The sequence below is a fragment of the Biomphalaria glabrata genome, chromosome 10 (assembly GCF_947242115.1).
Source record: "Biomphalaria glabrata chromosome 10, xgBioGlab47.1, whole genome shotgun sequence".
NCBI classification, from domain to species: Eukaryota; Metazoa; Mollusca; class Gastropoda; family Planorbidae; genus Biomphalaria; species Biomphalaria glabrata.
In genome coordinates this window covers 33,329,237-33,354,793 of record NC_074720.1, presented here as the reverse complement: position 1 = coordinate 33,354,793, position 25,557 = coordinate 33,329,237, and the positions used below count along the sequence as shown (strand labels likewise).

At 35.6% G+C, this 25,557-nt stretch overlaps 1 protein-coding gene across 1 annotated transcript; it reads left to right on the top strand.

The window, feature by feature from the left end:
- The first annotated feature begins 2,155 nt into the window (after positions 1 to 2,155).
- Positions 2,156 to 23,661, top strand: LOC106064793 (uncharacterized). The gene is made up of 17 exons (XM_056044114.1): positions 2,156 to 2,240; positions 2,398 to 2,509; positions 6,150 to 6,370; positions 7,461 to 7,611; positions 8,440 to 8,631; positions 9,551 to 9,683; positions 10,260 to 10,402; positions 12,545 to 12,721; positions 13,078 to 13,185; positions 14,497 to 14,601; positions 15,601 to 15,652; positions 16,876 to 17,000; positions 19,613 to 19,851; positions 20,248 to 20,421; positions 21,847 to 21,979; positions 22,128 to 22,204; positions 23,478 to 23,661. The coding sequence occupies exons 2-17, from the start codon at positions 2,452 to 2,454 to the stop codon at positions 23,526 to 23,528; spliced, it is 2,139 nt and encodes a 712-aa protein (XP_055900089.1). The 5' UTR covers positions 2,156 to 2,240; positions 2,398 to 2,451; the 3' UTR covers positions 23,529 to 23,661.
- The last annotated feature ends 1,896 nt before the right edge of the window (positions 23,662 to 25,557 follow it).

The window sequence follows — 25,557 nt, the reverse complement described above, 5'->3', positions numbered from 1 at the left end:
ACCATCGAGAAAGAAAAGAGTTGAATCGGGACACAGCAAACATTTTTCTGGATATATATGTCAGTTTCCAGAACAAAGAAAGAAATGTACATTTCTACCCACCAAGCATAACGAAAGATGGCTGCCTGGCCATGCGGTTTGCGCGCAAAGCTGTCTTTAGGACTTAGCGATGGTCAAACCCTGCCCGCTTACACCCCCGTCGTCCTGAGGGAGGTTTGGACTAGGAAGTAAATTATCTTCAACTCTGAAGGAACATCCGAAACATGTCAAACGTTTTACAAAGAAGTACGTCAGTACATGTCATATTTGCCAACTAAAAAGCCTAAAGGCAGACATATTCAATGATTTCAGCACAGCTTCAAACTGGTACAGACCACAAACGAACCGTCCTAGAAAGTCAACATAGACATATTTGAGCATTTGCATTATGAAAAAAAAATGATACCAACATGTAAACAAAGTGCGGCCGGTAGCACAAACATACTCAGTGTAAACAAAAGCCAATATATATTTATATATGGAAAATAAATTCGATTCTGAAACAAGTTTCTCCGGGTCAAATTGTGGGATCTTTAGGACGCCCTCGAGTTCACAGGTTACTGTAGAGAAACTGAAGGCCACTGGTCTTCGTACTTGTCACATATTACCGTTGTTAACTGCGGGCCACAGAATCCGATGACGTTTACATCATCTACCCTATATATCAAAATGTCTTGAAGAAGTACTTGACTTTTACAGACATGCACAACTTAAATGTTATATCTATAAAGGGTTCTATATTACTCACTGTCCAAAGCGTGTAGGGGTGGAAGGAGTGATCATAATCCTGGTCGTCAAAAAAAAAGTGCATTTTTTTCCTTTCTACAACTGGTGACAGGTCTAAACTGTAAAACGCTGGCCATTCGGTAAAAAAAAATGCCGGTCAAAGTTACCAGATGTACGTCATCTATTATGTGTGGGTAGCGTCGTCTGGGATTGGATTGTTTTATACAGAGGATGCAAAACTAAAAAAAAAATGAAGAAATCTGCATTAACGTGTGATTGACGGAAAACATTCTAATGCTGACCATCCGATGGAGGACGTATTAACTTCATGATATATAGTAGCAATCTGTTAGGGACAGTCAGAAATGGTATTTAAGACTTCTTTTTCAAGGGATACTAGATTTCACGGGCCCAAATTAGGTGTATGGGAAGCTGTACAATGCAGGCTGTTCCATTAATGATACATAAAAGAGGGATCGAGGGACAGGGGATTTACCTGAATAGGATTACAAGTCAGGGAATTAAAAGGCTTAGGGATAAAGTGACAATTGGACTTAGTGAAAGGGATTAATTACTGGGGGAAATACCCGACTGGGACTGGAATCAATGGGGAATAATTGACTGGGAAAAGATCTAATAGGGGATAGAATCAATTGAGATTAATTGACTAGGAAAATATCTTACAGGGGATAGAATCAATTGAGATTAATTGTCTGGGAATTACCTGATTGGGGATAAAGCGATTAAGGATATATTGGTTGTGTATCCCTTGACGTGATTACTTGTGAATTGACCTAGGGATGTTACACCGTAACCTACAAGAGTCGTGAAGATCATGGCTGCCATTAACCTAGCTTGAAGAAATCACGTTGTGTTGCCGAGCTCACGGTGAATTGTCTTTTATCTCAATTTATTTATTTGAATGACATGTCGCCATGTCTGAGTTCCACTCTTGAGAAAGAGAAAACAAGCAAAGACTTATTCCTTTCAAGTTCGTAATATGAATTGCGCAGTGGGATTGATTTTAAGATCAACGTGAATCTGGACTTAGAAAAACGAGGCCCTGATTATACACAGGTTTTCTCTCTGGTGTGCAAGCCTATTCAGAGTGACAGTATTTGATGTAATGACGGCTTCAATGGTGGCTTTAAACTTACACATCAGCACTATTTAAAATTTGCATCGGAATTCCACACAAAATAAAAATTGTTGCGTCCTGGAAAAATTCACGGATAATCAAATGGAAGGAAGGAGGGGGGGGGGGGAGATTTTGATAAATTGGACCTCGCCCATTTAAAAATAAAGTTTAATAATGCCTATAATAACAAGGATGTTTAAAACACGCGACTATATAAGTCTAAGCAAGCTACATCGAACACGTCATGAAAATAAAAAAGATATATTACAGGTGCTTTTTTTTAATTTTTCTTTCTAAAGGTTTGATGAGCAATTCGATCTCAAAACTATCTTGTGTGGTAAGGTGCTACAAAGTAATATCTTAATCATTTAAAACAATTTAATTTTATTCTTGATGCTTTTTAACACTAAACAAAACTCTCACCTACAAATATAGTAATTGAAATATTTATTGAAGAAAATGAAAATATTGAAAATTTGGTTTTATCTTAAAAGGCTAAAATACAAGAAGGTAACAAGTACTCGAGACGTTGAGGAAATAAGAGAAGAATGAAGCTCATTCACTTGATTATATTTGCAAGTGTGTTTCTGTCAGGACATTCTCAGTGTGAGTATTGAAATAAGAAAAATATTATTTTTTTTAAATCCAAAATAAAAATTTAAAAACATAAACTATTTTTTAATGTAAAAATTTCCAAAAAGCGGCAATTATTATTACAAGGGCAACTAAAGATTTAGATGCAAAATTTACACGTACATTCTCGTATTCTTCGTTAAAACTAGACATGAAATAAGTGCAAAAATATGTTCGTTTAAATTTTACAATACCTTTATTCAAGTCACTTCATGGAGAAACCTGGAATTTGGGCGGAACCTGGACACCGATCTCAAAATATATCGCTGAGAAAAGAGTTACTAGCTCGTTGGCCACGCTGGGAAGAAGCTAGCTTGACTGTTATAATTATTAACAAAATTAATTCAAAATTGGCTAGAGAAGTATGTCTAGATCTAGATCCAGCATCGGTTTTGAAAGGACTATGGCAAGGGTGGGCAAATTACGACCCGCGGGCCACATGCGGCCCGCCGGAGTGTTTTATGCGGCCCGCCGACACCTACAGAAATCAGGTGTGCCCACAGTATATACATATAAAAATGCAAATATTAAAAATAATTACTATATAAATTATTGAAACTGTCTCATTATAAAAAGTGTCAAGTAAACGAAGATTGTGATAAATTGGCTATTGGCTATACATCAATACTCAATTGAAGACACAATCTCTGAGTATTGGGTAGCCTTGGAACAAGATGGCAAGTTTAACAAAATAATTCAATGTATCCGCCAGCATAGCATGGACAAGGCTAATGAGAAGATTATAATGTTACGTATTTCTGAATCTTCTGGCTAGATGTATTAGTTGGCACACAAATAAAAACACAACAAAGAACTTGACGACTAAACTTTCAGTTTCATATAACTTTAATGACTATTAACTCTAACAATTCGTTACTGTAACATGTAGCGTAGAAGACTGTACAATATCTGTCAGTTTAAAGTTAGCTATACTTCGTTGCAATTCATCTCTTCACTTCGTTGCAATTCATCTCTTCTCAACTTGCATCGAGCCGTATTCCACAGAACAGACCAACGACACACTTTCCAGTGTAGCTCCAGGTCTCCCAAAGCTGAACCAAGTCGTACTCAAGTCTACCGAATCAGAGCCGCACACGTCTTACATCGACTGTATCGACTGTAACGGCTATACAGTTCGCTGTATAGACTTTAACGACAGTAGTCCACTCCAGTTAACTCTACCCTAGTTAACTTGCATCGAGTCGTACACATTTCTCTTCCACAGAGCCGCACACGTCTTACATCGTCTGTATCGACTGTAACGGCTCAATCACGACTCCATACGACTGACTTTCACATTAACTCTCTGGCTTATATAGAGTCCCTAATCGCTTGTCCAAAGTTGCACAAACACGGCTAGTATCCTCTGGAATAACACGTGACGAAACGTCACATCCTGTCTTTGTTTATACATGTAGATTCCAGAAAACATCGGCTGCAGTGTCATCTAGCCGGGGTCACAAGTTGTGACCTCTATCTGTCACTGGACATTGCTAGTACCTTCTGGAATAACACGTAAGGACACGTCACATCCTGTCTTTGTTGATACATGTACATACCAGAGAACACCCGCTGCTGTGTTATCTCGCCGGGGTCATACGTTGACCTCTACCTATCACTGTCATTTGTAACAATAAAATCTCAAGGAAGAAATAGTTATGTTACTTGAAGGACATTGACTGTGACATTGTTACCAATATTTCTAATGAAGAGTGGAAGAAAGATTTCATGTTTTCTATAATCCATACTGAAATTGGTTCCTTGCAAATGAAATTCAAATGCGTGTTAAATCCTTTCAAACCAAGCGTTCCCGTTTCTACAAGCAAGCAAATAAAATAGTTTTTGTCATTTTCTTTTGATGAAGGTGAAACTATTTCGAGTGAATGGATTAAAAGTACAACACTTATTAAGATTCCTTAATTGTGAAATTTATAAAAGCTAATTTCAAGACGTCAAGAACCAGTATTCAATACCATCAGCTCACCATTTATCGCAGAAGCTGATTCAGCTCCAGAGAACATAACTCCAGACAGTATTTCCACGGGAGTCTTATGGGTGCCAGAAGCTGTATTTCCACACTTGAAAAAAAATTTGCTGCTGTTCACACTATTAGGATACACATACATCTGTTCTTCTTCTTCTTCTCATTTTACATGTTAGAAGTTTCAGTTCAGTAATCCCAAATCTGAGATGAAACGCGCAGTGGCTTCCAGATCAGGCAGTTCTCCAAATAGTCTTTGTAGGGCCTTGGGGCCAGAGTCTTGTTCTGGCCTCTTGATATAGTATGCAGATTTCAAGGACATGGTCAGCATTCTCTGGTGAGGCTTCACAATGGCAGGTCCCGACATTTAACTTCCGAAACATATGTTGTTTCTTTTGTGAGCAAGTTTGTTATTTTTTGTAGAAGCTAAACAAGTATAATCATTGCTCAATGTTGATTGACTAATTTGACAGCAGTCAGCAGTCACAAGGGTAACTACTATTAAGCTAATTCCACAGTTCCGGAACATCATGCATGAGTGTAAGAAGTAAAATACTGCACATTAAGTACAACTGTATATTGGTGGGGATTTTGGGATAGAAAAAGACAACAACGGTTAAAAAAAGACGTAAAGTTGGTTTCAAACATGGCTAACTCTTGTTGTAATTTTTCAACGTGGAGTGTTTCGGAAAAAAAGGAAAGAAACGTAAATATAATACAGTGTAAATATGAGTTTAAAGACATTCTACACATTTAGCTAGCGTATCTTTCTAAGATATATATATATATATATATATATATGCGGCCCGCCATTCCCATTTTTTTAAATGCGGCCCTCGATACAAAAAGGTTGCCCACCCCTGGACTATGGCGTTCTTGAACGGACTATTTCCGAATGTCCTCATTATTGATTCAAGAGTTTAATAAATTAATTTTCATGAAAGTTTTGCTCATCGTCTTGTAACTCTACGTCTAAAAGCTCATCATTGGACTAGTATAAAGTGTAGCTTATGAGATGGTCAAAAGAGTTGAGCCGATGGCTCAATGAACTCTAGGCGTGTAAGCCTGCTTGAACAAATCGCTCTGTCAGGAAGAAGGTCCAAGTCAATGTCTATATAAAGCATTGCTATTTCCAATGCATCTGACACTCTGGACGCATGGACTAGAATACATGGCCGAAGGCCGAGCACACCGGTAACCCGCGCCCATTTTCCTATGTTTTACCAAGCTAACTGTGCAGCCATTAGTGTAACGGTCCCTTGAGGAACGGGCATGGATTATCGACAGGGAGGTGGAAGCTTCCTTTCAACTCCGCACCGTGTTATGGGAAAGTTCTGAATTCCCTTAATAACTGATGAATGTTAGATTAAAAACAATTAAAGTTTTTACCCCGCCACCCCCCCCCCCCACCCCACGTTTACCCCGGAGAAAGGATCCTGGCACTATTCTGCACGTGGCACACGGAGGGAAACGATCGCTTGAGAAAGTGATCAGGCTAAATGAAGAACAAAACAAGAGTCCTGTGGGGGTGTCTAGAGAAAAACAACCGCTCTATAAGTTAAATAAAGGAGGTATTGTCTTTAAAAAGAAAAAGTATTTTAAATGTTGTTCTTGTCTGTGTGTCTGTTTCAGCGACTTCCTGTGACGGCAAAGCTGATATTCTGCTTATTGTCGATGCTTCTGGAAGTATTGGGTTAGACGACTTTGGAAAAATGAAACAATTCCTTGCGAACTTTGTGGTGCAATTTTCTATAGGCAAAGATTTCATCCAATTTAGTCAGATCGTCTTCAGCTCAGATAGCAATATTTCGTTCGGTTTCAACAAATATTTAACCGGTTCCTCTTTAAAAAACGTAAGTGTTTCCATAAAACCAGTGCATTGGCGTTGACAGGGTTTGGTAACTTGTAATCTGCTATTTTATTTACATGTCTCATTGATGTAAAGCGCTTAAAAATTTCCAATTGTCTGAAAGATTTAACTCTTTCTCTCCTAAATGACGATACCAGCGTTGATTCCACCAGAATGTGGTAAATAATTACGGAGAGAAAGAGTTATTTTTGGCGGCATTAATACTGATCAGAATTAATTAAAGAATTTATATAATTTAATCGTTATATATAATAGTGCCATAACAACAAATTACTAAATACCACTACTCTAGATTGTTGACAGGACTTTATCCTACTTCTCATTTCTTATTTCTGTATTTTGTCCTCTTCGCATCTTTTCAATTGTAACTATTCCTCTTATCAGCTTGAAATTTCTTCATTGGCAAAACATGGAACCTAAACTAGGATCTCGAAAACGGCTCTAACGATTTTTCTAAAAATTTGACAGTTTGATTATAATCTTTGGGAAAATTTGTAGCTTATGACCCACACAAGGAAAACCCTGGGTTAGTCGTTATAATTTTTCAAATTATTATATTTGTAAAGTTAAATTTGGTCTGGGGGTTATGACAATCTTTATATTGAACACACATTCTGGCATGTATTTATCAAAGAGTTAAACAAATTAAAGAGACACTCATGAATATTTCGCGCATTGTCTTTTGTATTTTGTTGTATAGACCTATCACCAAACTAGAATCGTCTATTAGGTACCATAAATATAGATTTAGTCTTGTCCTCTACATTGCTACCCTCTAATATTACCATGTCTGGATCTGTATTACTAAACAAAAATTGCATACACTCTGGATCAATTCTTTGGTTATTGAGAACGAAGTCATTGCTTTATAAAGGAAGTATTTAGTATTTTTAAAAATATAATTTAATTCTTTATTTCTTCTTTAACAACTAATTTTTTCTCTTTAGCTATTCTATTATCCTTCTCTATTTGTTTTTTCACGGCATTCCTTTGTCCTTATTAGCATTTTATATTAGTGATGCAGTATCGGTAGCCATAAGCTATATCCCTTTAATAAATATATATATTGTTAGGCACTATTAAACACCACGTATATCGGAGGAGGTACAGAGACTGGGAAAGCCCTCAATCAAGCAAGAACGCTTGGGTTCACGTCTGCTAATGGAGCCAGAGCAGATGTCCCTAAACTCGCTCTAGTTTTCACTGACGGTCAATCAAATGATGGTAAGCATTTAATTTTAAAAATATAGAGATTTTTTTACTAATCACTCTGTCTGTCTGTCCGTCTGTCTGTCTGGAAAAAAAGTTGTACACGTTATTTCTCCTACACCCAATCTCGGATTAAGCTTAAATTTTGAAAACGTATGTCTTTTACTTGACAAAACAATAATCAATTTAAAAAATTAGTTAATTAACTATTGGTAATTTATTTTGTTTGGTATCTCGAACAAGGGAAAGAAATTGTTCTTGACTAATAAGGTGGTATAAGTTGAATTAGTCCCCATTATACTTTGTAGTGAGAAAAGATTGAAACTAAAAAAGATAACTATAAAACCTTCAATTTTCAAAAAGAAATTCCCTTTATTAATGGCTTTAGGGCTTATTGGGGCTCAAGGGTTTTAGACCTCGAATTCAGGTTGTTCACTACTTTTTTAAAATACATTTAAAAAGCGATCACCCACTTTCTCCCCCTCCTTTTTAAACTGGTCCAGACAAATGATAGGAACATAACATGTTGTAAAAGCTAAATGCATGAAATTGCGATGAACAAAAACTTTTGATACAAATATTTTTAATCGCACAGATTTATTATTATTAGTTTAGAATACTAAGATCTATTGCTAATTTAATTGCATGATTGATAGAACTACGCTAAATAATTGCCTCAATATAAGCTTTAATTGTTTTTTTAACTCTTTCTCTCCGTAATTATTTACCACATTCTGGTGGAATCAACGCTGGTATCGTCAGTTAGGAGAGAAAGAGTTAAAGTATTGTTAAAAATATTTTTCTTGTGCTATCATTACAAGTATTGCTTCGTGTTCTACTCAGGAAACTTGACCAGTATAGAGGCTCATCTTTTGAAAGATTCAGGAGTGGTCGTTTTAGCTATAGGTATCGGAGTAAAGATAAATTATAAAGAACTGCAAGACATGGCTACAAGAGCATCGTATGTGTTTAACGTCAGCAGCTATCAGGAACTTTACAGCAGCATCGACCGTTTCTCCAACATTATTTGTAAAGGTAAGACAAGAGATGTTTACAGTACAGGCGTAACATAGTTGTTTAAAGTAATATATCTCTATGCTGTGAGCATAGTGAGAGGTATGTACGGAATCGAACCTTCTGTACCAAGTTTTTTTTACATGAGTTCAAGAAGTCAAGACGTGCAGTTTGAACATTGGAATCTCTTGACGCCTATAAGAACATCAAACTCTAATGAGTACCTGATATGACAGAACCTAAATAACTTAGCAATACTATTGTTACAAATAATATTTTTTGATCAAAAATCTAAAACCATTTGCATAAATGTGTTAAAAATATGTTAATATGGTAAATAATCATCTCCCTTACTAAAATGTCTCCAGTGTTTGTTACTATTAATAGTGAATAGTTGTAAAAATGGTGTATTTTTATAAAACAAAACTGCTTGCATAATTGATTCGGACGGACTGACAGACGAACAGACAGGTCACACAAAACTACTATCGTCTTTTTCTTTTTCGGGGGCCGCTTAAAAAGCAAAAGGTACATTTACACCAGACTCACTCATAATTTACATGTGAAATGTTTATATCAGATGGTTTCTATTTAATGATTTGATTGCCAGGGGAACAAAAGAGTTTTTGTGTCTTTTTGTCTTTGTTATCAATGAATGTCTTGTATCTCTTTTGTGATGGTAAAATCACAAAATCCTGACCCAAAGGGTGATTTTTTTATTTTTAGAATCTTTTTAGCTTTATATGAATGTTTGTTTCAAATAATACAATTTGTTAAGGCGGAGAATTCGTTGATGGAGAAAACTGATAATTAAGATTTAAAAAGGTGGGAGTTCATTACAAAATTAATTATTTTAGCCTGAGGACTAATCAACAGTCGTCTCCGGTGGGTAAAGAAAATTATAAATGAAAATAAGTTCTCTCTATTTTTTGTTTCATAGCTCAGATTGATGCAAGCAACTCCAACAGTTCCCTTGTCTGTCTTGGTCAAACTGACGGGGTCTACGCCGCTTCATTGACAGAGTGCCTTGATGGCTATTACTATAACTGTGTCAATCAAACTGCAATTCAGAGGTAGGAAAATAAATTGTTCAGATATTTTTTGTCCGTCTGTTTAAGTGATGAAAATAGTTTTAAAAAGATATTGGGGGGGGGGGGGGGGTATTCTTAAAATAGGCTAATTTTACACATACACAACAAAAATAATGTTAGGATTTTTTTTTCAAATTTTTAGGGCGACCTGTGGGTCAGTAATATTCACAAAACTTTGAGCTCCAGACTAAAATATTTTCCATAAAAGTTGTCAACCTGTCGTGTGCCAGTTTTATTTTATTTCATTGTATGAAGAGCCGTGTTTTCACAATAATATAAAACAAACTGGACAATTGAAGAACACTTATTTCTCTCTATATCGAATAAAAAATGAACTTAGTAAGGAAGCGTCGACTTTAAGCATCTCAATATTAAAGCCATAATAAAGATTAATTGTTACATGTTAAATTTATATGTTAACTGTTAAATGATACATGTTAAGAGTTAAATGATGCATGTTTTAAATTGTTTTGCATGGATGGACATCCTTTAAAGGGAAACAAAAAATAATTGTAGTCCTCTTAAGAATGTCACTATAGTCATTATTATTCTCTACAGACGATGTAACACAAGTTCCTTGTATCTCGATGATAATAACCAGAGTTACACTGCAGTAATGGTCTTTGACCAAGCCTCTCAAACTTGTCAGCTCACTTCCAACTCTTGTCCCAGAGGTCATCCAACTCAACTCACTGTTGCAGGTAATTCTGTTGGAGCAGATTTGGTTTTGCTTTTTAGAAGTTTACGAAAATCGCTTGTAAATCTACACGATTATCTGTAGTCTGTCAAGTACTCTCCATTCATTATGATTTCAATTTATAATACTTAGGTTTAAAATTATAAGTCCTTTATAGACAAACTGGATACAAACATCGTCCCTTCCCCATCTAATTACAAGTATCTTATAAAATACAGACGTTACTTCAAAAAAAGAAGATGGTTACGTCCTAAGGGTCATGCATTTAGTCATGCATGTTAACCAATGTCATAAATTCTGCCAAGTTACTGGTTTTCCTGGCTGGCTCAAGCAACCCATTACATGCTAAAATAGCACTAGGGAAGAATGAGCATTTGTCCTAGCCTATTGAACGAGGAGTGGGCCTTTATCTTTGTCTTTCTGAGTATTTTATTAGATTTTGTTTTTGTATTTGAAGATTATGGTTCAGTGTTATTGCAGTTCCTCTTTTAAACTTGAAAAGTCTTCGAGGGTTAATAAAATGGAAACTTGACACGGCTTTTCATAAAAAAGGGGTCTAACGATTTTCCTAGAAAACTCTGATATCAATATCAATACTATATCTCTAACTAGATCGAGTATTCTAGTCTTTTAATGTTACTATGTCTGGATCTACCGGTCTATACGAGACCTTCTATAACAAGCCGTCTCGATTCCAATAAACTAGTAAATTAGCAATAGAGAGCGAGGTAGTCGCCCTTACAAAGCGTTATCAACTTCATAATGGAGGCATTTTTTAAATACAAATCTTCAACATTTTCCTTCAATGTACCGCACCAACCGTACGAGTGTCCACAATATAACGGCGCATTTTCCTAAATATAAAGAAATACTCTAGTTCAAGACTCCAGATACAGTTTAGATAAAAAGAATTAATCTACCAATCAATTCCCAATCAGTTTCAAGATTTCATTTAAAATACCACGTTGAAAGGAATTTCTCTCTATTTACATCAGTTCGATCTAAATCTTAGGAACATTTCAATATTCGCGCGTCAGCGCGCGCAAAATAAAAAGCGATATCAGATCTAATAAGAATAGTCCATTTCAAGGCATTGACGCACTGATCTATATATATATATGATTAGCAAGAACTTTTTTTTCTTAATTAAAGTTTGTTTTTTTTTACTTTGGAGGGTCAAATGCGTATTTTCAGATTATAAACGTACTCGTGTATTTTCGTGTCCATTTGCGTTTTATACTTGTAGGCAACTCTGCACTGGTATAAGAGAGTCGTTGAATTTAAAGAGATAATAAAACTTTAGCCGGTGCAAGGCTGTAACTAAGTCTGGCTGTCAAAGCGAGTGGGGCTTGTTCCAGATTGATAGCGTTACTTTTTTAATACCACATTTTTCAACTCTTCTTTCTAAAATTAATATAGGATTCGATTCTATATTTGCTGTAATTTATATTCTGCTTGAATATAATGAGTCTGATAATTTCAAGATGATATACACCAGCTCCATGTTCAGTAATTACATAACGAAATTAAACTGACTAGACAAGGTCAGTACTAACTGACCAAAGACAGCTGCAATGCTTCACAATTAGGGACAGGCCAATGGTCATTGAAACTAATAAAAGTGCATTATCCAATGAGAAAGATAAAGCGAAAAGTTCTATAGAAAAAAAAAAATTCTTGACTAGTTTAACAAACTCAACAGACCTCTTCCAGGCTTTTCAATGTTTAGAGGCTTAAGTCTACTAAGACAATACTAAGTCTACTAAGACAATACTAAGTCTACTAAGACAATACTAAGTCTACTAAGACAATACTAAGTCTACTAAGACAATACTAAGTCTATTAAGACAATACTAAGTCTACTAAGACAATACTAAGTCTACTAAGACAATATGCCGGCAGCACAAAAACTGTCACAACTTTTCATTTATTAAACAGCCAAAAATAGTAATAAGTTTTTTGAAGTTAAGAAACTCATTAAATGATTTTTTCCAAAGTAATATATGTTAACCTACTTTCAAAACAAAATCTCTCATATTGGACAATTTTTATGTTGTTTTTTTCTTTGATAAAAGATGAAAATTATGTATACTGGCTTTCTCGTTACTTAATTTATTTTTTTTAAATTTTAAATATATTTGGCCAGATATTTGCGATGAATGCCAATACAATGGAGGGTTTGGCTACGACTCTGATCCCGATTACTGCGACACCTTCTACCAGTGCATGCCAGACTTGAAACCCATCAAGAAGCTTTGTCCTGCAGGGACATTCTGGGACGGCGACCGCTGCAACTTCATTGATGCTGTTAAATGTTCTAAAGGTGTTAGCTTGAACAAAGTTTTTTTTAAGGATCATTTAATTAATCTAATAATTAATAATATAATAACAAACTGGCAGAGGCGTAGTGAATGAGGCAAGGGGGCACGATGCCCCGGGCGCTACTCTCAGGGAGGCGCCACACACAGAAAGGCGCCTATATATATTTATGGTATATGGGGAAGGGGAGCGTCAATAAAGTATCTTGCCCCGAGCGCATGTTTCGCTCACTACGCCTCTGCATACATGTTAATATCTCCCCTCTTAATAAATGCACAGTTAACAATTTTAAAGGTTGCTTATGAATATGTCGAGAACTAGATGGACCTAAAGGACTATACATATCTGTGTCTGTTACAGCTGTCTGTACATCAGCTACACAGGGCGTCACCTACCCCAGCGGCAGATGTTGTAACAAGTATTACGAGTGTTACAATAGTAAGCTGTACGAGAGACTTTGCCCAACAGGTAAAATATGAAGTTACTATTAATTTGTCATGTGTATTTAATGAATGTCTAATTTCACAGACCATCAGTTATATGCATGGCCGGATTTGGAGGAGGGCAGGTGGGGCCTCCAAAAGAAGAAGACCTCCACAAAAGAGATAAAAATATATCTAAATTTTGACGGCTCAAAAACTCCTAATATTTTTTTTTCTAATATTTGTTTCGCATTATTAGATCTGATTAAGAAGTGTACGCTTGTAGGCTACAAACAAGTTGTAGCATGCTCAGAATATGTCAATACAGCTCCGGATTAACGACAGTGAGTCCACCAAGAGCCTTACCCTCTACCAACTCAAAAATGTGTACACCTTTTAAAACTCCAACATGCATATTAAATATTCTTTTTAAAAGAAAAGTGAGATTCTGTTTCCTAGAACGCCTTCTCTCTTTCTTCTACAATAAAACAGTTTTACTGCACCTGGTGATTTCATATGCCCAATCCGCAACCGCAGCTGTGTATCAAGGATTGGCCTCTTTAGCCACATAAAAAGTTGCAAAGGGAAAAGATTTTCTCTCGAGACATAAAATGCCACAGATAGGTATAAATATTTTTACCCAAACGTGTATCTTTGATAATACAAAACAAATCTTTCCCCGGGGTCTCCACCTACCTAAATCCGGCCCTGAATATATGTAACTACAATAAATCAAATAATGGAATATATAGAAATTAGTTTGAGAGCGTAGACATATTTTGTATCAGATCAAGAAGTTGTCTGCGTGGGATTTAAATCCCTAGAACGTCTTAAAGTCCAACAACTCCACTGGGCTGCTGTTATTGGAAAACTGGAAGTTGTTTTTGCTACATAGTCTTCATGTTAACCGTCGGTTACAAAAACAAACCATCCTCACATCTTCTTCATGCTCAGCAAAGTTGGAAAGGGAAACTTTATAAAACTACTTCATTTTATTCTTGTACTCAAAAACTCAAAAATTCAAAGAAAAGTAAACTTTTAAACTACAATGACTATTTTTCTTCACTGTATACGACATGTACAGAAAATAGATCCGAGCCCTTAGAAAAAAATATTTCTTCCATCCAAAGATACAACCAGTAGATCATTTTATGATTATCTGTGAAAAATAAAACATCCGTCTATCAATGAACAATAACATCATTTGTATTTATTTTTATTTATTTTTTTTTTGCTACAAAATCATTCAAAGAATGATTCCAAATATAAACTATTAAATTTAAGAATACATAAGACTTAATGAAATTGTTGATTGCGTCTTTGATTTTCTTCCTCCCACCCCCCTACCTCTCCATAGATCAGTTCTACGATTCTGTTACGAGACGGTGCGGTCCAACCGCTAATAAAAATGCTACATGTGAAAGTCTGGGAAGATTTGAGTGTGACGTCAACAGATACCTAGGTAAGCATGAGGTCAACAATTTCGTAAGTCAATAGTTTCCTAGGTAAGTGTGACGTCAACAGTTGCGTAGATGAATGCGACGTTCACAGATTCGTAGGCTATTATGACGTCAACAGACTAGTTAGTAATTGTAACATCAACAATAAATACGCAAGTGTGACGTCAACAGATTCGTATTCGATTATGACGTCAACATATTCGTAGGTAAGTGTGACGTCAAAAGATTGAAAGTTAAATATCGCGTCAATAGATTCTTAGGTTAGTGTGACGTCAACAGGTTGGTAGATTAGTGTGACAATAAGACCTCGAAGTAAACACTTGATGATTCAAATCGCGATTTCCTAATATTTAAATCAAGGTATTAAATAACTTAACATTCTTATACAAGAAGACTACATCGGTTACAGAGATATGGAATTTAAAATACAATGAAAAATTAAAACGAAAAGACAATGAAACTAGAAAATGAACATCCCTCACGTTTTAGATCTATTTCTAGTTTACGTTATTTTGACTCCTGTTTTGATTTTATTGTGTTTACAAAGTCTAATTAACGTCTCTATTAGTAATTACTATTACAAAAACATTTTGAATGTTGTACAGTTAATAGCCGTGTTTCGTTGTGTTTTTCGTTGACGACAGAAGCAATACTACATTTATTTATTAACACTCTAATACTTCTAGTTTCCACTTGAAAACTTGATAGAAGGGGCTAAGAAAAGTTTGATATTACGGACATTTCCTCGTAACATTCTTCAATATTGAAACAAAGCGTTTATTTTTATATCGTAGGGTAGACAACTCCTGATTATTTTGAAGCATAACCATTTATTTCTGTGTAACGATTACGTCCCTTACTGTTTCAAAAATTGTACTTTGTTATTTTACAGTATCCTTTTGCATAGATTAAATTGACTATTCTAGTTTCACTACTAGGGCGTAACATATTAGATAATCAATTATATTTTATCATTTTAACATATTGATACATATTTTCAGGTCTACCCTCTTGCAATGGTTACGCCCCTGATCCCTTCGGTAACCCCTGCAAGTAAGCACTATATGTTTTTACTATAATAAGAATTGAAATAAAGAAAAGATTCAACAATAGTTCTCGTGCGTAGAATAGAGACTATAGCCAGATCAGTTCGAAGAAGTCTATATTTTAATTTCATTTTTAGTGCTACATGTATTGACTACAATATGTCCAGACTTTGAAAGAGACGATTTTGTTAGTATCTAATGATCTCTTCGTGTTTATTAGTTGAAAAAGTCATATAAGGAATAATTAGTGTTTGAATTTGAATTATAATGGAAAAAAAAAGCAATGTGATTGTGACTTCTATGTGGGTAATAAGCATTTGGTGTGATGGTCATACTGTAAATGACCGGTTGAATGTCAATGAACGTTGAATATTAGAGACTGATTGAATGGTGTACTACTGGGTTCCTACTTCCTGAAGTGCTCTAGACACGTGACGAGACAAACACTATACGACTGACTCAAGTCCGTTCAGCAGACAACATGAAGATTTTATTTACAACATAATAATAATATACTGCACTCCTTGTTAGTGCTACAAGTCAAGAAATAATAATCCCATCCGCATAACAGCGGTATCAAAAGTATCAATCACGTCCGCATCTCAGCGGGTAACAATAAGAACAATTACTACTAGTGACACTGGAGCTTCAACTATAGATATCCATTGAAATACGAATAATACCTTAATATTCAATAAGCACATAATGAAATCAACTCTCAAATATTATTAAACAACAATCACTAGTCCAGTGACTTTCATGCTATATACATATATATACACCAGTCCAGGAAGAAACGTCCAACCTTCCTGTACCGGGAGCAAGACCTTACTGACTTGACTTGACTGAACTCAAAGTCAACTTTATTCACTCTACTTCCTGTTTTCTACATCAGGAATTCCACGTGTCTTTTAAACTATTAACATGACGTGAAATTTAGATCATGCAATGTCAACTAAGACTGTGACACATACCTAAGTATTGTATTGATAGTTTGCTTCTTATTTATTTTTCTTTGTTGCATGTTTGTTAAAGGTCATTTTTTATTAAATATTCATAACATTTTTCCTTAACTGTATATCTAAGCAAATATTTGAACAACTTGTTTTAAAATTTTTATTAAAATCAATTCTATAAGTTTATATAATAATTTATCTAGAAATTTGAAGTAATTGTCTGAATTCTATGACAGTTTCTTTGTATTAAAAAAAAATCACTTGTCTCCCTTAGGTATCAATTCAATGGCTATTCATTTCAAGTAGCAGCAGGCACAGTATGGAGTCAAAAGGTCTGCTCACTTGTTCCAGACTATATGAGAGCCTGTGTCGTCATGAGCAACGAGAGAGCCTTTGAACGTAACCTTTTTTTTTCCCCTCATTTCTAAATAATTTGTCATAAATATATACCAGGGGTCGGCAAATTACGGAGGCGGGTCACATGTGGCCCTCGATAAAAATAGGTTTGCCAACCCTGTAGTATACAAAACTCATTATAAAGGTTAAAAGATTGTTTCGGAATACACAGTTTGTATCTTCAATAATCAAGACGATAAAAGGAGCTCAAAAAGAAAATTCTTTACAACCTTCACCCGACCTGACCTTTACACTCGAAAACTCATCCTCGGACGATGACCTTGATATCTTAACGTTCAATCACTACGAATGAGGTTTCCGAGGCTATCGCGCTTCTAAAAATAACAAGGCACCGGTTCTGAAATGCTAAAATACAGAGAACAATACAAGGCCGATAGAAGGATTGCTTTCCTAAATCTGTGCTGGCAAAATTCCGGAGTCTCTGAAGACTGGCAAAAAGAAAGGATGATAAAGCTCCCCTCCAAAACCCCCACCTCCCAAAAAAAAAAAGGCAACTTGGTGGACTGCAATGATTGGCATGGCATCACTCTCCTCTCCGTCCCTGGTAAAGTTTTAAGTACTGCTCTGCTACGACGACTACAGCAGACGGCAGGCTCAGAGTAAAGCAGATTAGCATCCCAAAAGGCTGATCATGCACTGAACAGATCTTCATCCTGCGCAGCATCATCGAGCAAAGCCTGAAATATCAACAAAGTTTGATGATCAGTTTCGTGGATTTGAAAACAGCGTTTGATAGCGTCCATAGCAAATCGCTCTGGGAAATAGCAAGACAATCTGGCATCTCGCAACAATTTGTCCAGATTCTGCTACATCTTTACAGCTAATCAAGATGTTGTGTCAGACCAGACGATAGAATAACAGAGTTCTCCAAAATCGAGATGGGTGTTAGACAATGGACTTTGCGTGAACCAAACTGAGTGACATGGACTTTGCGTGAACCAAACTGAGTGACATGGACTTTGAGGACGAGATAACGGAGATCCTCGATAGTTAAAGACCTCCTAATCTTGATAAAACCAAATTATGTGTATTGTCTTCAGGTCAACTAGTACCCCCGTTAACATCGGCCATACAAATCCTGAAAAAAACGTGGAACATATCCTCGTTGATTGCCCCAGATACCAGGATGTCAGGGAGAAATATTTTAGAGCCACTAATTTAAAAACACTATTTGATAATGTCGACCCTGGGAAGGTACTGAGCTTTATCCGGGAAGTGGGGCTATCTACGAAGATCTGATTTATGAATTTGTGAACATGCACTATTTACATTAGATTTTTACCAAATATTTAAATTTTTACTAACTTTACTATTTTAACTGTGAATAGACCTTGATTTTAATGATATGACTGTATAAAATCTGGCCCTTGTTGTTTAGAGAGAGAGTAGTCCTTAAGGGACTGCAGGCACGACATGGCCTAAATTGTGCCGATATGCCTCAAATCAAAAATCAATCAAACCTGAAAAAAAAAAGAAGATATCACTATTTAGGGAGGGTTATCACTTGCGATGGAGATGCTTATAGCAACGTTGCATGTCGGATAGGGAAAGCAGAAGCCGTTTTCCAAAAACTTCGTCACATCTTGGCAAACAAATAAATCAGCCAGAAGACCAAGATCCACCTTCAAGCTAAACACCTACGATTGAAAGACATGGAAGTCATCAAAAAAGGGTTGAAAAGGGACTAAACGTAGGCCTATCACAGCAGCGGTGGCTAAGAAGAATCTTAGGAATAACATACTGAGATCATGTCACCAACAGGGAAGTCATTCCCTGCACGGCATTAGTTCACTGAGTGAAATCGTGACCGAACATCGTATGAGATTCCCAGAAGAACATATCCTTAGACATGCTGAAACACGTTTAGCAAATTTAGTCAAAACATGGAAGCAGAAAAAAAAGGAAAGCTTTACCGTCGCACCTTTTTACAAGACCTAAATCAATGGGCACCAACAAGCTGTGGAAGTCGGCTATGACCAATCTCTGCGGAGAAAGCTCGTTCTAAGTCAGATATGGAAGCTAAAATGAAATAGAGTCTGAAGCTAGAGTAAAATAATTTTTTTCCCCAAATTCAGCTATAGTTTCCATTGTTTCAAATATATATAGTATTCTATTTTCTATTTAGTTTATTAATTTACATTTCTTTTACGTTTAACTCCTTTAACCCTTAAAGTGCTGAACTGTTTTAAAATTATTGCAAACACAAGTTCACAACTACCACACGCGTTTTAAGGGTAGAACCGTTTTAATTTTTCGTTAACGAATATTACATTGCTACATATAATTGGATAGAGCCTGGTGGCTAAGTGGTAAAGCGCTAAGCTTCCGAACATAGGGGTCTCGGTGAGGACTCGGATTTTGATATTTTCTTTTTTTTTTTTTAGGACGCCCCTGAGTCCACTCAACTTTAATGGGTACCTGACATGTGTATGTGAATGTAAAGGTAATTGGTCGTTATGCTGGCCACATGAAATCCTCGTTACCGTCGGCCATAGAAACAGATGACCTTTACACTATCTGCTCTCTATGTCTAAATGGAGTACATTACTTTACTTCTTATAAATACATGCATATGAGTTCTCTTTGTTTTCCAGCAACTAATGGTACCTGTAACGCTAACTTCCTGGCATCCTACAACAGCGGTTCTAAAGCTGTTTTCAGTGAGAGGGCTGGCACCAACATTGACATCGCTACCACCCAACAGGAAGTTCTGCTGACCAACAACGCCCTGACCTTCACCGCCGCCATGGTCAGCCCTTATTTCTACTACTACTTTTTTAACAACAAAGATATGGGCATCGACACTGCCTTCAGAGTCAGGTTCAGCCTCCAGGTTAGACAATAGTATTGTTATAGCTTTTATATAGCCCTACTTTCATGCTTATAGGATTTCTAAGTTAATAATAAATATAATGTAATTTACAAATCGCCTAACACAAACAACATGAAGTATAAAGTTATCAACTCGAAATGTAAAGCATAGCTGCACAAATAGTAGCTCAACAATAAACATAAAAGGAAGGCTATACATCCTATTAGTAAACTAAAATAACTAAGAAACCAGCAAGAGAAAAAAAATGGCAGTGAAGGCTAGGTATCCTTACAAAGCCATAACAATGTTGTTAATATATTGGCTTTGTGATTTTATGATGTTTTTCGAAATTCTATAATACCATTATTGAATATGCGTTGATACAGAGACAAATTAACTTCGCGATTAACTCCTCAGGGCGGTCAAGACGGTAAAACCTACGATATCCTGTCTAACAGCTACTGCTCCCTGTGTCCAGACACCATCAAATTCACAGTCTACCAATCCAGCGTCAACAGCTACGTTGTGACAGCCACATTCTTGACCACTGAGAGAGCCACAGTGGAGACATCAGCCACCATCAGCAATGTCGTAAGTAGTATAGATAAATGTAAATCCCTAAGTTCAAAATCCGTGTATATACCTCTAAAAAATGCATATATGCATATATTTTAGCTCACAAAAAAAACAACTGCATATCCCATACGGGATACGTGCCCTGTCCAGCGTAACTGTCGGACCATAAGAAGTCCTTTTGTACTGTTTATACCAGCGTTCGCAAGGACATCGCTGTTTGTAGTACGAACTTGCCACCGTATGTCCATGATGGAGCGCAAGCATCTTTGGTGAAAGCGCTCAAGAAGTCTTAGTTACTTTCTGTATAGTGTCCATGTCTCAAAGCCATATAGAAGGGTTGAGACAACCACCGTCTGGTAGACATTGATTATTGTAGCCAGGGGGGGGGGGGGCGATTTGTTCCACCAAACTCTCGCCTGCTATAATACCCATAAAGATAGCCCCCACCCCCACACTTCCGCCCCCCCCCCGGTTGATGCTGCTGGAGCTAACCATATCACTAATCTTTTAGTTTGTAATAACCAGTAAGGCGGTGGTGGGGTATATTTTACCCTAGACCTAACTGTATATTTTACATGTATATCTAAGTAAGTAAAAGCACAGTTCCTCTTTCAGACCGTGTGTGATCTATAGGGCAGATGATGTAAAGGTCATTTGTTTCTGTAGCCTACGGTTAACGAGGGTGTCGTGTGGCCAGCATAACGACCAACCGCCCTACGTTTCCCCAACTAGTGTCAGATACCCATTAGAGCTGGGTGGACTCAGAGGCGCCTAAAGATCCCAAAATTGAAAATCAGTCTTCACCAGGATTCACTTCGGTAACCAAGCACTTTGCCGTTCAGCCACTGCGCCACCTATGCATATCTAAGGCCATGTTTATATTAGGAGATGGCAGGTAACAAGATCTAGAACCTTCTAGATTAACAATTCGAATTTGAAATAAACTAGGGGTAATTTACCTTTTATTCCTAGTTGTAAGCTTTATGTGTCATAGAGTATTACATAATTAAATAAAATTTAATTGTTATAACGCTGTAGCTTTATCACTAACTGAATACAATCGAGTCCGAAGATGAGTGAGGAATACAGTATTTCCCGTGGATGCGCAGCCCCAACTGTGACCTACATATTTTGCCACATGCTGGGCAAGCATAACCATTGTCCGCAGGTAGTCGATTAAGATTTACTTTTCGTCGTCTGCGTTTGTCCTCGGCAATAGTAAGTCTATAGCAAAAATGTAATCAAACAGTATATATTGGGAAAACAATTTTGTAAGATTTTTAGCAATCTATATTCTTGAAATTAGTGAACCGATTCATATTGAATACATTTTGTAAGCGTAACATAAGCATAGCATAACATAGTTCCACTTATTAATGATAGATGTCAATTTAAAACTAAAATCAAGAAAGTTCTTATCTTATAATTCAATTAATACAGAATCCCAGCAACCTCCTGGAGTTGACTGTTGTCTATAGCGACACTTCCGTGTACGGTAAACTTTATGAAGTGAACACGGCAAACACTGTAGTCAGGACAGTTGACTTCGGCAGAGTTGGCAAGACAGGAGGAGGTAACTTTCTTAGATCACTAATAATTAGACACAAGACACTTTATCAAAAGTCAATTAGTTTGATTACACATTTTCTATTTTGATTACTTTCTAATTAGTTAATTAGTTCTTAGATAAATAGAAGTTATTATTTTTGTTTTGATTACAGTCCACATCGCTACCAATAAATGCGGTATCCAGCTTGGTAGAGGCGCCAACAATCACTTTGTTGGTATCATTGATGAAGTAAGTCGATTGAACTCAATGGAGTGTAGATTATACTATAATTTGTTTATTAATGAGCGCTTCGGAAAAAAAAACACAATACACTTTCTATGCGCTATAATAACACAATAAAAAGAAAAAAAAAATAATTTTAATCCTAAAAAACACACACAAAAAAAAGCTTATCTAAGAGAAACAACTCGGCACTTACAACTATCTCTCAATAATGTAGAGGTTATTTTCCTTATTTGATATTAAACAAAATATTTACTTACCAATAATTAATTGACTTATTGGTTAATTTTTTTTAAAAATTGATTCATGTTTTGTTAAGTACGATAAATATTTAATGTACCAATTTGATCTGAGAATGGGTGTGGGAGAAAGAAGGTATTCAATTAGATAAGGAATGAAACGCTACATCTTTAGCCGTAAATACTGAAGGAAACAATTGCCCTTGTTGGTATAAAACAAAAAAAAATTACCAGTCATTAATTAACTGATTGGTTTGGTTACATTTTTTTTAATTTATTCATTTATAGAATAATTATGCAAAAGTTTTAACAAGATCCAATAATGGTTGTGGTGTAAATAACGTGTACAAAGTTTTTATCAGACAGACAGTGAGTTGATAGAAGTTATGTAAAAAGAATGTTGAAATCTCAAACTGATCAAATACATTTCAATATTTAGAACTTTAACATTTTTCTTAAATGTAATGAACAAATGTTGTTCCTCTCTGAGGAGTAAGGAGCGAGTTCCAAACCTTTGTTCCATGTAGTGAAAATGACTTCAACCTGTAAGTTATGATTGGAAAACGCGGAATAGCAAAAATAGGACCATAGGGCTTTCTCCATGTCTCTGCTCCATAAAGTAGTATTGGCTTAACAATGGTGTTAAGGAGCCTACAATATGCCATGAGTGTACGTTTATGGCAGTATATGCTATGTATATGACAAGTGCTTGAAATTTTTAAGGCAAGTGTATGCTTGCATGGCAAGTGTATTACAAATGTATGGCAAGTAGATGACATGTATATGATTTGAATTACGAGCGCATGTCAAAAATATTATCATAGTATGACAAATATATGAATTGTATTGTTAGTGTTTGAAGACTGTCTGGTGTAGGAATGTCTTGTGCGGGTCACGTGCTTGACGACTTTTTCTATATGTAACTAATAAATGTTGAATGTATGTCAAATATATCACAATTGCGCTGAAGCGTGTATAATAATAATGTGGAGAAAATGTTGGGTCTCTTGAATTTCTTTCTTTTATTATTTCCTCCACAGTTCGCTATTTACGAGAAATGTTTAACTATCAATCAAGTCTTCCGACCATAGAACAACACGCTGACAGACACATAGCGATATAAATTCAGAGGATTGTAGGATCAAATGCTGTCCCAAGAAGAAAGAACAATGCGAAGAAAATATTGATAGAGAAAATAGACAAAAATAAAACCATTTTATCGTTTGTCATGTCTTTGTGTTATTTCAATACATGGAATTCTTAGTGCATTTGGAATTTTCGGAAAGTCCCAGAGCCCATCCAACTCTAAATGATCCCGAATTTAGATTACAAAAATGCAGTTAGTTATTGTGCTGGCCACATGGTATCCTTGTTCATCTTCGGCCTAAGATCCAGGCAAGCTCTCATTATCGGCACCATATTTTTTTTTGAGGGGTATCGGGGAGGGTTTCATGATTCTTTTTTTTTTTTGCCTTTTTTTACATTTTAGTTAAATACAGTTAACATACTATTTTATATACATAATAATACAATATATATATATATATATATATATATATATATATATATATATATATATATATATTATAAAGTAGAATGTGTGGTGTATGTATGTATGTTACTTATAGACATCAAAACCGCTTGACCAATCTTGATAAAACTTGGCAGGAATGTTTCTTGGGTACCAACTTAGACCTTAGTGTATGTATTGTAGCCCTAAAACAAACGTAAGACCCTAAAAAAAAATAATGTTGTCCGACTCTATTACAGCTATAGTATTTTATGGATCTAGGCCATGTCTACAATGTTGACATTAGAAAAGATAGAAAGGATTTAGACCTAGATCTAATTTTAAGAAATACACTTTGCGCAGATAGTTTTTTACTTTGACACATGAAAATACAAAAGAAGATCCATTGATTTCATTATATAATAAAATTAACCTTCAATTTTGTGTTTCAAAAGCATTTTTTACATAAATTAGTTCCTTATATCTGTGACTACAGATTTCCTGACGAACATTCTTTCATTAGACAATACCGTAATGAATCGCGTACTAAATATTAATTCGTTTAATTGTTTACTTTATAATCCCATCCCTAGATCTAAAACTCTAATTCAACTCTAAGATGATAAAACTTCTCTTCGCACAGATAGTTTTATACTTTAACACATAAACATATGAATTAAAGTCCATTCATTTCATATTTTGATCAAATAAACATTCAAATTTGGTTTTCTAAAGCTACATTCGTTTACGAAAGCTGCGAAGCCGAGTTAAAGGCCTAGATCTATATTCATTCATGAATCGCGTACTAAAAATTATTTCGTTTAATTGTTCACTTCATAATCCCATCCCTAGATCTAAAACTCTAATCCAACTCTAAGATGATAAAACTTCTCTTCGCACAGATAGTTTTATACTTTAACACATAAATATATGAATTAAAGTCCATTCATTTCATATTTTGATCAAATAAACATTCAAAATTGGTTTTCTAAAGTTACATTCGTTTACGAAAGCTGCGAAGCCGAGTTGAGATAGGCCTAGATCTATATTCATTCATGAATCGCGTACTAAAAATTATTTCGTTTAATTGTTCACTTTATAATCCCATTTATTTAACAAAGCTATCGCTCTTTTCGTTTTTAATAGATAAGAATGTATCGACTTTGGGTAAACCATTTTCGCAAAACTAATTTTATTTTCGTAGCGAAACTGAAATAACGTGAAAGGATCATTAGCTACGTTTAACATACATCTAAATCCAATCCACTAGATTATTCAAAAGCAAATGTTTTAATTAAAAAAAAAATGGATTTAAGCCTATTAGCTATTTTGATTTGATAGCATTATTCACACTATTTTTACATTGACACATTCGCTTTAATTATTACATTATTATTTCGTTTAATTGCTTACAAAACACTCTCAGTGACTATATCGAAAGTAATGCGCAAATAAAGACCAGCGGGTCGCGGGTAACATATGTTTAGTATCTTATATTATAAAGTAGAATGTGAGGCGTATGTATGTATGTATGTTACTTATAGACATCAAAACCGCTTCACCAATCTTGATAAAACTAGGCAGGAATGTTCCTTGGGTACTAACTTTGA

What these genes read in the sequence shown, in the direction of transcription:
- LOC106064793 (XM_056044114.1), top strand. Translation starts at nt 2,452, where the DNA reads ATGAAGCTCATTCACTTGATTATATTTGCAAGTGTGTTTCTGTCAGGA. An exon ending in CTCCAACATTATTTGTAAAG is followed by an intron (nt 8,632 to 9,550) that starts GTAAGACAAGAG and finishes TTTGTTTCATAG; the next exon opens with CTCAGATTGATGCAAGCAAC. An exon ending in CCCTTCGGTAACCCCTGCAA is followed by an intron (nt 15,653 to 16,875) that starts GTAAGCACTATA and finishes TGTCTCCCTTAG; the next exon opens with GTATCAATTCAATGGCTATT.